Source organism: Rhinoraja longicauda, chromosome 11, assembly GCF_053455715.1.
Source record: "Rhinoraja longicauda isolate Sanriku21f chromosome 11, sRhiLon1.1, whole genome shotgun sequence".
Lineage (NCBI taxonomy): Eukaryota > Metazoa > Chordata > Chondrichthyes > Rajiformes > Arhynchobatidae > Rhinoraja > Rhinoraja longicauda.
Window position 1 is genome coordinate 6,678,443 of NC_135963.1, and position 12,834 is coordinate 6,691,276.

The 12,834-nt window shown below is 43.1% G+C and overlaps 1 protein-coding gene across 1 annotated transcript in view; it reads right to left on the reverse strand.

Annotated features, from left to right (window-relative positions):
- The window catches only part of LOC144598203 (calcium-activated chloride channel regulator 1-like), a 34,373-nt gene that overhangs the window by 18,450 nt on the left and 3,089 nt on the right, over positions 1 to 12,834 (reverse strand). The window contains exons 2-3 of the mRNA XM_078408091.1: positions 5,171 to 5,362; positions 4,835 to 4,984 (exon numbers count right to left, since the gene is read on the reverse strand). Coding sequence (XP_078264217.1) covers positions 4,835 to 4,984; positions 5,171 to 5,362 — 342 coding nt within the window. The remainder of the gene's footprint in view (positions 1 to 4,834; positions 4,985 to 5,170; positions 5,363 to 12,834) is intronic.

Sequence of the window (12,834 nt, forward strand, 5' to 3'; positions counted from 1 at the left end):
TTCATTGCCCCTGAGGATCCATATTTCCCTGTGCTGCCCCTTGTTTCTCCGATGTCAAAATTCTACAGATTCTGTTCAAGGACCAACTTCCAGCTAACACCACAAGATCTGGAACATGATATTGGTGCAATCAGGGACATCTGGGTGAGCGAAGGGCAGGACTGGCAGCTGAATGTTCTCGGTTGTAAAGTTTCACTCGTGTCAGAAGCCTCTGCGGAACAGGCGGGGAGGCGCATTGCTGATCGGGGAAGCAATTTTGCAATACTCAGTGGACTCTTGGAGGGATCAGCCAATTAAACGATACCCGTAGAATTTTGGAATAAGAAAGGGACAGTCATTTAGATTATACTTTGATCAGAGGAGAGGTTATATTGTAGGCACCCGCGGCAGTCAATAGGACATGGTATGTAGGCAAATCTTAGAAGGGTGTAAAAGCAATAGAGTTACAGTAGCAGGAGATTTTAACTTTCCCAATATTGACTTGGATTGATGCGATTAATGATGTGGCTGTGGATTAGATGGGAGGGAGTTGTTAAAATGCATTCAAGGTGGTTTCCTGTAGCAGTATGTTGAGATCTCTACTATGGAGGGGACTGCACTTTATTTTATCTGAGGGACAGAGGTCAAAAAAGTGATTGACATGTCTGTGGAGAAACCCTTTGGGAACAGCGACCATACAATGCTCTGTAAATTTCAAGATGGCCGTGGAAAATGATTAAGTAGTTCATCAGCTTAGGGCCTTAAGCGGATTTTTAATGTATAAGACAGGTCCTGGACGAGGTAAACTGGGAGTAGCTACTCTGGGGAAAACAATATCTGACAAATGGGAGGTACTGCATTTAAGAGCGAGATAATAAGAGTTCAGACCCAGATCCACGAAAACGCGAAAGGCAAACCTGTTTAAAATGTTAATGAAGATTTGATCAGGGAAAAGAAAGAAGCATATGTCAGGCAGAGTTATCGAATGAGTCCTCGAAATCCATAGGGGATATAGGAAAAAACATAAGTTCGAGGCCAAAAGGGTCCTGGAGTAACCTCAACATGTAGGATTAACGAGAGTCCTAAAACCTTTATAATGTAGAAGAAGCAAGGGAGTATTCAAGGAAGGAATAACTCCCGCCAAGGATCAGATGGGATCATAGGCATGGAGCCAGGGGATCTAAGTGATAAGAAGTGAGTACTTCTCAACAGTTTTCACCAGGAAGAAAGATATGAAGGCTGGAGAGTTGTGGGGTTTGGTACACTGATATTTTGGAGCTCCGTACCAGGAAGGAGGAAGTAGTAGAAATATTGGAGCTCAATGGGTGGTAGAAAAATCCCCAGGGCCGATGCCATTTATTACAGGATGCTAAGGGACGAAATTGCTGGCACTCTGACAGAGATTTTTGTATCACAGGTGAGGTGCCAGAAGATTGGAGGACAGCCAATGTTGTCCCCTTATTTTAAAAGGGTGGAAAGGATAAGCCTGGAAACTACAGGACAGTAAGCCTTACACCAGTGGTAGGGAAGTTGTTGGAGAACGTTTTGAGGAATATAATTCATTATCACTTGGAAAGACGGGTTGATTAAGAGGGGTCAACATCGTAATATGTTGAAGAGGTCATGTCTAGTGAATCTGATCGAGTTTTTTGAGGAAGTAAATTGGAAAATTGATGAAAGCAGAATGGTAGAAGTGGTTAACATGGACTTTAGTAAAGGTTTTGTCAAGATTTCACATGGTAGGCCATCCAGAAGGTTAAGTCACAAAGAATCATTATATCATTGTAATGTTATATTATAATGTTACTATAATATCATTATCGTTATATCATATTATAATAATATTATATAATTATAATGAGTTATATCATTAGTGACAGATTTCAGTGAAAACACCCATCCACTACTGCACTTACCCAGCCAATTATGGATCCATTTTGTTAGAGTAGTGGTGGATGGGTGTTTTCTCTGAAATCTGTAACTAATGTTACTCCCCAGGGATCAGTGCTGGGAACTTTGTTGTTTATTATATGTATAAATTACTTGGATGAGAATGTAGTTGGTATTATTTGTAAGTTTGCTGATGACACAATAATTGGAAAGCCATAAATAGTGAGGTTATCTGCAGATCATAGATCAGCTGAAAAGTTGTCCAAAGAAGTAGTAGATAGGTGTGATGTCAAATGCTGGTAGGACATATTAAGTAAATAGCAGAGATATTGGGAGTGTTAATGTACTGAGAAACTTTGGCATGCAAACCCATAGCTCTCTGAAAGTAACAGCACAAGTGGATAGTGTAGTGAAAAAGCCACTTGTTATGCTTGCATTGCTAAGCATTGAGTTATGCCTATAGAATTATGCTAGGCATTGAGTGTGAAAGCTGGGACATCATGTTGCACTTATATGTTGCATGTGATTTTTTTCCATATCATATCTCCGTGCACACTAAGGTCTAACATCGAGGAGCTGGAGGCCTTTGCTGGAGGCTGACATGGGGAGCTCTAGCCGCAGGAGCCTGCAGACTTAACATCATGGAACTCGCAATCCCTTTGCCAGGGATCGACCTCTACGCTCCAACCGTGGAAACCTGCGGACTTTAACATCGTGGAGCTCGCGGTCTCTGGTTAGAGACCGACTTCGGGAGCGCCAAACCGCAGGAGGTTCGATCGCCCCAATGTAGGGGCTTCGATCGCCCTGACGCAGGGCTTCGATCACCCTGTTGCGGGTGCTTCGACCGCCGTCTGCAGGGGCCTCGATTACCCCGACTGCAGATGTTTTGACTGCCCCGACCGCGGTAGAAAAATGAGGGAAGATGGTTATACTTTATTGCCTTCCATCATAGTGAGGAATGTGGGGAATCCGCTGTGGTGGATGTGAACTTTTATGGAGTTGTGTGTCTTGTTGCTTTTTTTAAGTATGGCTGTATGGTTATTCGCATATCACTGTACCTTAATTGGTACACGTGACAATAAAGGACCTTTGAAACGTTTAGTTTGTACATTTATGGTCACCAGACTACAGGTCAGATACAGTAGCTATAAAGAGAGGTGCACCAGAGATTTACCAGGATGTAACCTAGAATGGAGGGTTGTAGTTATAAAGGTGATTAAAGAGCCTGGGTTTATTTTCATTGGAACATAGGAAGCTGCGGAAAAACCTTCCAAAAGTTTATAAAATTGTGAGTGACATAAATAGTCAGAATTTTTTTCTCAAAGAAAGGAGAGTCTAGAACAGAGGTGTCAAACCTGCAAAGTCGGCCAAGTAGGTCGGCTATGGGGATAGATGTGCTGGCTCCAGCTGGGCTGGAGTTCCAGAGCCCCGGCCGCAGGTTGCAAATTCAACCCACTGATCGACCGTGGAAGTCCCAAAGAGGTCGAGATTAGCTGCCTTGCCCAGCCTAGGTGCCACATTTTCGGAGAGATTTCCAGTGCGGGGGGATTTCAAGTCGGAACCCTGGTTGAGAAACGCTGCTCTACACTCTACATGCAGCAGGCAGCAGAGAGAACGGTGGGAGAGAGAGAGCGGCTGCTGTACAGATACATAATAAATGGTCGTGAATATACTTTTTTTCCCCAAATCATCCCGCGGGCCGGATTGGACCCCTTTGTGGGCCAGATGCGGCCCGCAGGCCGGTAGTTTGACACCCCTGGTCTAGAACTAGAGCGTACCGATTACAATTGAGAGGGAAGAAATTTAAAAGACATATGAGTGGTGATGAATATCTAGAGCAAGCCTCCAGAGGAGGTGGTAGGAGGCAGATACAATTGTGCCATTGAAAAGACATTTGGACAGGTACTTGGATAGAAAAGACATAAAGGGATATGGATTGAATACAGGCAAACTGGATTAGCGTTGGTAATCATTACAATCGGCATGGACGACGTGCGCTAAAAGGGCCTGTTTCTGTGCTGTACAACTCTCTGACTAAGACCTTGCTTTCACAGTATTGCATCCAATACTCCACAATTTCAAAGCTGCCAGACACAAAATGCCTCCACTTGCCCGGCACCTCTCTTTTCATAATATGCACACATGTTTGAATCTTGTCGGCACTGTTCTCAAAACCAATTAAGTTCCAGATTTCCACCAATACTGTTACTCGCGGTTTGCTGTCACTTGGCCCCAGCTCCCTTGTTCTGTCAAACCCTGCACAGGTCACTACTAAAACACAGGAATCATATCTTAATATCCATTTCCAAATGCTATCAAGCCATCGGCACCCATGACATTCCCGACAGAGTCCAGAATAATCTAATGCCATTAAAGAGCTGGAACCCAATTACAGTTTCTGAATCCCTCAGTCCAGTTGGCAAATCGTGTGCATCAGGGTTTTGGACAGATAAGAGGAAAATAAAAGAACATATACAATTGAAGGGACTGGGTTACTATTTCAAGGAAAATACAACAGGGTTGTGCAATTCAGCTTCCAAAGCACTAGCAAAAGTTTCAGAATTTACCTTTTTCAAACAACCAAGACCAGAATATTATACAGTCATACAGTGTAAGTACGGATCCTTCGGCTCCCTGAATTTGCACTGACCATCAAACTCCATTTACTCTAATTTTACACTAACCCCATTCATTGCCAGGTATAAATTCCATCGTTTATTGCCAGTGGAGCAATTCGTAGCTGAGAGAGACTGTTAACCGATAGAGTGATCGTACATGTAAGAAAATTCTTGGAAACTGCTGCTTTGGCACATAACCCATATCGGATAGGTGATGTTTCAAGTCGAGACCCTTCTACAGACTGCGAATTCACCTTCATTCTTCTGTGAATGGAGGTTTTTAGGATAGGTTCCACTGGTGCAAAGCTATTAATAATAGTTTCATTCTTTCACTCCTCTATTCTTACCTTCTCGTATGATTCATGAGTTCGATTTTGATTTTGAACCAGGCTCGAATTCAGTGCCCAGGAAGCAGGCACCAGGATTTTTACATCTGAGAAGTAAAGTTGATGTTTAGTTGCTTGGTAGAGGTACTTCGATGCTTCAGTCACCATTTCCTGCAAAGCAAACTCAGAATTAGAAGATAATTCCTGGCTTTTTATCACCTGGAGAGGTGAAAAAAGAACATAAAATTACGCTTTTAACTTTCTATAAATCCGATACTCAGTGTAGTAACACACAATATAAATAACATCTGATGAACAAAAACAATGGAAATAAGATCATTTCAAACATTATCTCACCTGAATGCTTTCAATAAGCTTGTCATTATATTGGATACTGGGATTTATTGCAAATACAATGTCTTGGTATCCATTATTAACCAGTGTAACCCTGGAACATTTTATAACGCAAATAGACAGGAGGTAGCAGAACACCAAACTTGGTATTTGCATGGTTGTTGCACTGAAGTATTTTCTGCTTGAGCAAACTTCCTGCAACATTAGAGGAGGAGGTTATACTGACACTGAGGAAATAATATAACATTGGACGAGAAGTTACAGCAATTTCCATATACGCAGGAGTTTACAATAATTAATATGAAAATGAGATGCTCTGGAAAGAAAACTGAAATAACCAGGTGGCCAAGAGCAACAACAAATTTCAACACCACAACTCTGCCACTTAGATGTTATAAAGTGCTGAATTGTTTGCTAAATAACAACTGATAGGATCTTGACCATGATTTCAATCTTTCAAAGAATAAATCAGGGAAGGTAGTGCATCTGTGGCTAACAAGGGAGATTAGGGATAGTATCAAAACAAAAGATGAAGCGTACAAATTAGCAAGAAAAAGCAGCCTACCAGAGGACTGGGAGAAATTCAGAGTCCAGCAGAGGAGGACAAAGGGCTTAATTAGGAAAGGGAAAATAGATTATGAAAGAAAACTGGCAGGGAACATAAAAACTGACTGCAAAAGCTTTTATATATATGTGAAGAGAAAAAGATTAGTTAAAACAAATGTAGGTCCCTTGCAGTCAGAAACAGGTGAATTGATCATGGGGAACAAAGACATGGCAGACCAATTGAATAAATACTTTGGTTCTGTCTTCACTAAGGAAGACATAAATAATCTGCCGGAAATAGCAGGGGACTGGGGGTCAAATGAGATGGAGGAACTGAGTGAAATCCAGGTTAGTCGGGAAGTGGTGTTAGGTAAATTGAATGGATTAAAGGCCGATAAATCCCCAGGGCCAGATAGGCTGCATCCCAGAGTGCTTAAGGAGGTAGCCCCAGAAATAGTGGATGCATTAGTGATAATTTTTCAAAACACTTTGGATTCTGGAGTAGTTCCTGAGGATTGGAGGGTAGCTAATGTAACCCCACTTTTCAAAAAGGGAGGGAGAGAGAAAACGGGGAATTACAGACCAGTTAGTCTAACATCGGTAGAGGGGAAAATGCTAGAGTCAGTTATTAAAGATGGGATAGCAGCACATTTGGAAAGTGGTGAAATCATTGGACAAAGTCAGCATGGATTTATGAAAGGTAAATCATGTCTGACGAATCTTATAGAATTTTTCGAGGATGTAACTAGTAGAGTGGATAAGGGAGAACCAGTGGATGTGTTATATCTGGACTTCCAGAAGGCTTTCGACAAGGTCCCACATAAGAGATTAGTATGCAAACCTAAAGCACATGGTATTGTGGGTTCAGTATTGATGTGGATAGAGAACTGGCTGGCAGACAGGAAGCAAAGAGTAGGAATAAACGGGTCCTTTTCAGAATGGCAGGCAGTGACTAGTGGGGTACCGCAAGGCTCAGTGCTGGGACCCCAGCTTTTTACAATATATATAATTCATTTGGACGAGGGAATTGAATGCAACATCTCCAAGTTTGCGGATGACACAAAGCTGGGAGGCAGTGTTAGCTGTGAGGAGGATGCTAGGAGGCTGCAACGTGACTTGGATAGGTTAGGTGAGTGGGCAAAGGCATGGCAGATGCAGTATAATGTGGATAAATGTGAGGTTATCCACTTTGGTGGCAAGAACAGGAAAGCAGACTATTATCTGTACGGTGGCCGATTAGGAGAAGGGGAGATGCAACGAGACCTGGGTGTCGTGGTACACCAGTCATTGAAAGTAGGCATGCAGGTACAGCAGGCAGTGTAGAAAGCGAATGGTATGTTGGCATTCATAGCGAGGGGATTTGAGTATAGGAGCAGGGAGGTTCTGCTGCAGTTGTACAGGGCATTGGTGAGACCACACCTGGAGTATTGCATACAGTTTTGGTCTCCTAATCTGAGGAAATACATTCTTGCCATAGAGGGAGTACAGAGAAGGTTCACCAGATTGATTCCTGGGATGGCAGGACTTTCATATGAAGAAAGACTGGATAGACTCGGCTTGTACTTGCTGGAATTTCCCTGACGGGGGATCTTATAGAAACTTACAAAATTCTTAAGGGGTTGGACAGGCTAGATGCAGGAAGATTGTTCCCGATGTTGGGGAAGTCCAGAACAAGGGGTCACAGTTTAAGGATAAGGGGGAAGTCTTTTAGGACCGAGATGAGAAAGTTTTTTTTCACACAGAGTGTGGTGAATCTGTGGAATTCTCTGCCACAGAAGGTAGTTGAGGCCAGTTCATTGGCTATATTTAAGAGGGAGTTAGATGTGGCCCTTGTGGCTAAAGGGATCAGGGGGTATGGAGAGAAGGCAGGTACGGGATACTGAGTTGGATGATCAGCCATGATCATATTGAATGGCGGTGCAGGCTCGAAGGGCCGAATGGCCGAATGGCCTACTACCTATTTTCTATGTTTGCGCAAATCAGTTCCTCCCAGACTTGAGATATTTGTAGATCTTTCCCGAACATGCAATCTAAATGGGAGAATGACCAAAAGGCCCACAGCGCAGGAGAGGATACTGGAAATGGGAAGTGGAGAAAGAAGGCTCTCAGTAGATGACTCTTTCCATGAAAGATTTTCCAGAAGCAATTTTCCCAACTGATAGCAAAGGAACAATGCATGAGGCAAAATATCACATTGAAAAGGCAACGCACTCTGCTTGTCAGCTGCTCTATGATAGTTCCTATCTCAGAATACTTTATGTATGATTGTTAAGGTTGCTGAGGCCATCATTTAGGTTAGAATTTATGTTTGTGAGCAGTGGGACCATTGGTTTGCGTATTATTTATTCCTACACCCAAATTTCCAGAGCAACTTTGATTTTGATCAAAGTGCTTGGTAAAATACAGTGCGATAAATATCACAGTAAACTTGACGTGACTTAACTTGACATGTCTAGACGGTTAATATCTAATTAGAAACCCTTCACACTGCCTTGGCAAGGCCAGCAGCATAATTAGGGACAAGTCACGTTAATTAGAAAGAATGTGTGACGTTTCGGGTCGAGACCCTTCTTCAGACAAGAAGGGTTTTGACCCGAAACGTCACCTATTCCTCTCTCCAGAGATGCTGCCTGTCCTGCTGAGTTACCCCATCATTTTGATTCTACCATAAACAATGTGATTGATTGCAGATAACCTCTCTAATAATTCGTCAGCACTCTCTCAGTATTGCATAAAATGCTAACCCTGACGACTGTTTTCAACATTTGACATTAAGGTTAGGCTCTTTAGCCAATTGAGGCTGCACCAAGCATCAACACTTGTTTCACACTAGCCCTACGAAAATCCTATTTTTTTTCTCCCAACATTCTCTTGCATTTTCCCTGGATTCTATCAATCCCCAAAACAATAAGGGTAATATGTAGTAGCCAATTAAGCTATCAACCTGCGTATCTTTGGGATGTGGGAGAAAACTGGTGCACCAGGAGGAAGCCAAGTTGACCAAAGAATAGAATGAGCAAACTTTACACAAATAGCACTCAAGGTGGGGGATTGAACTCTGGTCTTTGGTGCTGTTTTACTAGCTGTGCTCAGATCCCAATGTTCCATCTTATTGACTTCATTGTCCTAGGAAGATATTAATGTCAACAGTAGGGAAAAGTTCGGATCTATGATGAATGTTGCAACAACAGAGCGTCTAAAAATAGTAAAATGATTAATTAGTCAGTGTACAGTTATGGCATAGCAGTAATTTTTGACTAATCTGCAGCAGTTCTTTAAGAATGCAACCATGATAACCTTGGAGTCCTATAGCATAGAAACAAGCCATTTGGCCCAACCAAACCAAGATGCCCCATGTTCACCAGTCCCATTTGCCACATTTGGCCCATATCCCTCTATTCCTTTAAACCTTTCCTATCCAGTATTCCAAAGCCTTCATCACTACCTCACTACCTGTATCCACTTTTAGGCAACTATGTGTGGGTACTCCTCGATTTATCTGCTCTACAATGCTGCTCAGAGCTCTATCAATCACTGTGAAGATCCTGTCCTGGTTCGACTTCCCAAAATGAAACGCATCTCACTTATTTGAATTAAACACAATTAGCCATTTGTTACCCCACTTGCCAAATTGCCAAACCTACCCCCCCCCCCCACCCACATCAGTTTGCCTCTAGGAGACTTTCAGTCCGAAGGGTTCCAGTCCAAAACTACATCTGTCTATTTCCCCCCACAGATGTCGCCTGTTGAGTCACCTCCAGTGATTAGATTTGTACTCAAAATGTCAACATCAGGAGTCACCATGTTTCTCGGAACTGTTTGGCTTGAGAACTGTTTGTTTCAAGCAATTGTTCTGCTGGAGAACTATTTGTTTCCTGGAACAACTGAGTGCGTTGCCTTTTGAACTGTAGTCTTGAGGACTGCAAATACTTTGACATCGCAGTGCTCAAAGCAGATTTGAGATGTGAAAGGAAACAGGAGGACTGGGGAGAAACACACCAGCCAACCGAAAACTTGAAAATTCCACATGGACGGAAATCCAAGGTTAGGATCAAACCTGGGTTACTGGAGCGGTGCTGGTGTTCAATAAACCTTTCAAATTCACATATTTACTCGAATCTAATCGAAATTTGGTTATAAATTGGATTAACGTTCCCATGGATGTTACACAGTATAATCCTCTTTTTAATCTTATGGTTATTTGCAATTAGATCCTTGGGTAGCTAGCTGTATCTGACTGGTAAACAAATAATGTATTTTTTCAACAGAGTTGAAGTTCTAGAAATTTCTAGAAACACTGAAGTCAGAAGTGCAGGTAGAAGTATCAGCTATTATATAGAGAACAGAGAGTGTGTAGGATAGTGTTATCCTATACCGAGGTACAGTGAAAAGCTTTTGTTCCGTGTTAACCAGTCAGCGGAAAGACAATACATGATTACAATCGAGCCATTCACAGTGTACAGATTCATGATCATGGAATAATGTTCCGTGCAAGATAAAGCCAGTAAAGTCCAATCAAAGATGGTCCGAGGGTCACCAATGAGGTAGGGTAGGTTGTGGTAGGATGGTTCAGTTGGCTGATAACAGCTGGGAAGAAACTGTTCCTAAATCTGCAGGTGTGCATTTTCATACTTCTGTACCTTTTGCCCGATGGGAGAGGGGAGAAGTGGGAGTGGCCATGGTGCGACTCGTCCTTTTTATGCTGCAGAGTGTGTGTAGGATATAGTGAGGAGAGTTTGTTTAGCAAATGCTAGATTATCTCAACCCCATTGTGAACATTGGGTTTTGTCTAAGAAACTGATGCGCTTCAATGCTGAGAAGTATATTCTGCACTCTGTATCCTCCCCTCTGCTCTATCTATTGTACATGAGTTTGAGCTGATTGTATCTATGTATGGTATGTCTGATCTGTTTGGATAACATGCAAAACAAACCTTTTCACTGTACTTCAGTACACAAGACAATAATAATAAATCTAAACCTAAGTACAATAAATAGTTTAGAATTCCACAGTAACCCTCCCCATTGTTGATCAGACTGTATTGCCATACCTCTGATTATTTAGTAGTTTATCTTTCAATATCTGAATATCAGTGGGCACCAGTTGCAACTTTTTTGCAGTGGAATTAAAGCACAAAGGTTAAGTGGGATTCTTCCCGAAAAAGAACAAACCCAAAATCAAGACAGCACTGTGTGTTTAAAATGAAGTTCTGTGATTCTTGGCCAAAACAGCAAGCTCTAAATAGCAGAGGGTAACGGGGAGACACAGAGGTTTCACAAGAGCAAATACATGAATGATGTAATGTTATCTTTCTATTCAATCAACACTTAATCCATTTCCATTTCTAAAGGTTGATATCCCATACACGGGCACAGTACTGAAGATGGTGTCTCAACTAGCAGTTGACCATAATTTTAAAACCACGGCTTTTATTCTGTACTCCAGGCTCCTGTTTTATAAATTAAGGCATCTGCATATTTGTCATATTATCTATGAGATACGAATAAGTGACAAATTGATGTTGCTACAGGACAGGTTTTCCGGAGCTAATCTTGTTAATTTGACAAATTTGAAACCACAGCCATTTGGCTCCAAGGAAACATTTACAATTGTCGCTGAAAATACAGAACTGAACAGATTTTTTCCACAGTGCATCTGTAGAACTTGGTAAGGGCCATTGGGGACATGCCACATTTCCTTAGGCTTCTGTTGAAGTAGAGGTGTTGATGTGCATTATTAGCCGAACATTAACATGTTTGGGCTACAACAAATGATTGGTGATGTTTACACCTAGGCATGAACCTTGTGATCATCTCCACTTCAGCACCATTGGTTTTGATTGAAAGATACAGCGTGGAAACAGGCCTTTCGGCCCACCAAGCCCCTGCCAAAGAGCCTGATTCCACACTGTATCTTTCAATCAATCACCCGTTCACACTAATTCTGTTTTCCCACTTTCATATCTTCTACATATGCACTAGCGGGAAATTTACAGCAGCCAATTAAGCTATAGGTAAACCCACATGTCATTGGGACGTGGGAGGAAATAGGAGTCTCTGGCGCTGCGAAGTAGTGGCTCTACCAGCTGTGCCACTGTGCCTCCCTAAAATGGTGAACAATATAGCGGCGGCCACTAATGTCTCCACATTGCTTCCCCATATATGTATCACCATTCTTCACAATTCCATCTTCACTAAAGCCATCCCTCACTATTTTGTTCTCTTGCAAACTCTTTCCAAATTGATTTACCCCTCTTAATTATAGCTTATGGCGAGTCTGGAGGCTTGTTCTTTGTTGAAGAAGTTTATTGCGACAGCAACATTCGATTACAAAGTATAACGAACGAGATTACAGACAACCATTAATTCTAACTGTTCACTTCGAAGAAATCTCCTAACTGACTGGTTTTGGGCGCCAAAACCACACGTGATGACGCTGTCCAATCAGCGGGCTTAACTCCCTGGACCAATTCCTACGGTTGCACCCACACGTGACCTTGCTGGCCAATCTGAGGGTTCGACTCCCAGGACCAATCTCTATGGTCGCTACATGACCCCCCCCCCCAGAACCCGAGGTACGGAACCTAGCAGGGAGCCGGATTTCACGACCAGAACGAGTAAGGAGAGGGGCTGCCGGAACCACAGGAGCAGGGGGTCCCGGATCGGGTGGAACTGCAGGAGGACGGCCCCGCCGAGGCGGTTGGCCGACCAGGACAGGGCGGTCCTGACCCAAGTGCGCAGGTTTGAGCCTGGACACCGAGACGAGCTCACTCCTACCGCCCACATCCAAGGTGAAGGTGACCGTCCCTTTACGCAACACGCGGAACGGGCCTTCATAGACCCTCTGCAACGGGGAACGATGGGCATCCCTACGCAGAAACACAAACTCACAGTCCTTCAAGGCAGGCGGTTCATGTACCATGAAACACCCATGACGCGAAGTAGGAACCGAAGCCAGGGAACCCACGCGTGCCCGGAGTGATGCCAAAACTGACGGAACCAAAGGCTGCTGACCAGGGGACTCCGGTAGGAAATCCCCGGGCACTCAAAGTGGCGAGCCATATACTAGTTCCGCGGGCGAAGCACCGAGATCCTGCTTAGGAGCGGTCCAGATGCCCAAAA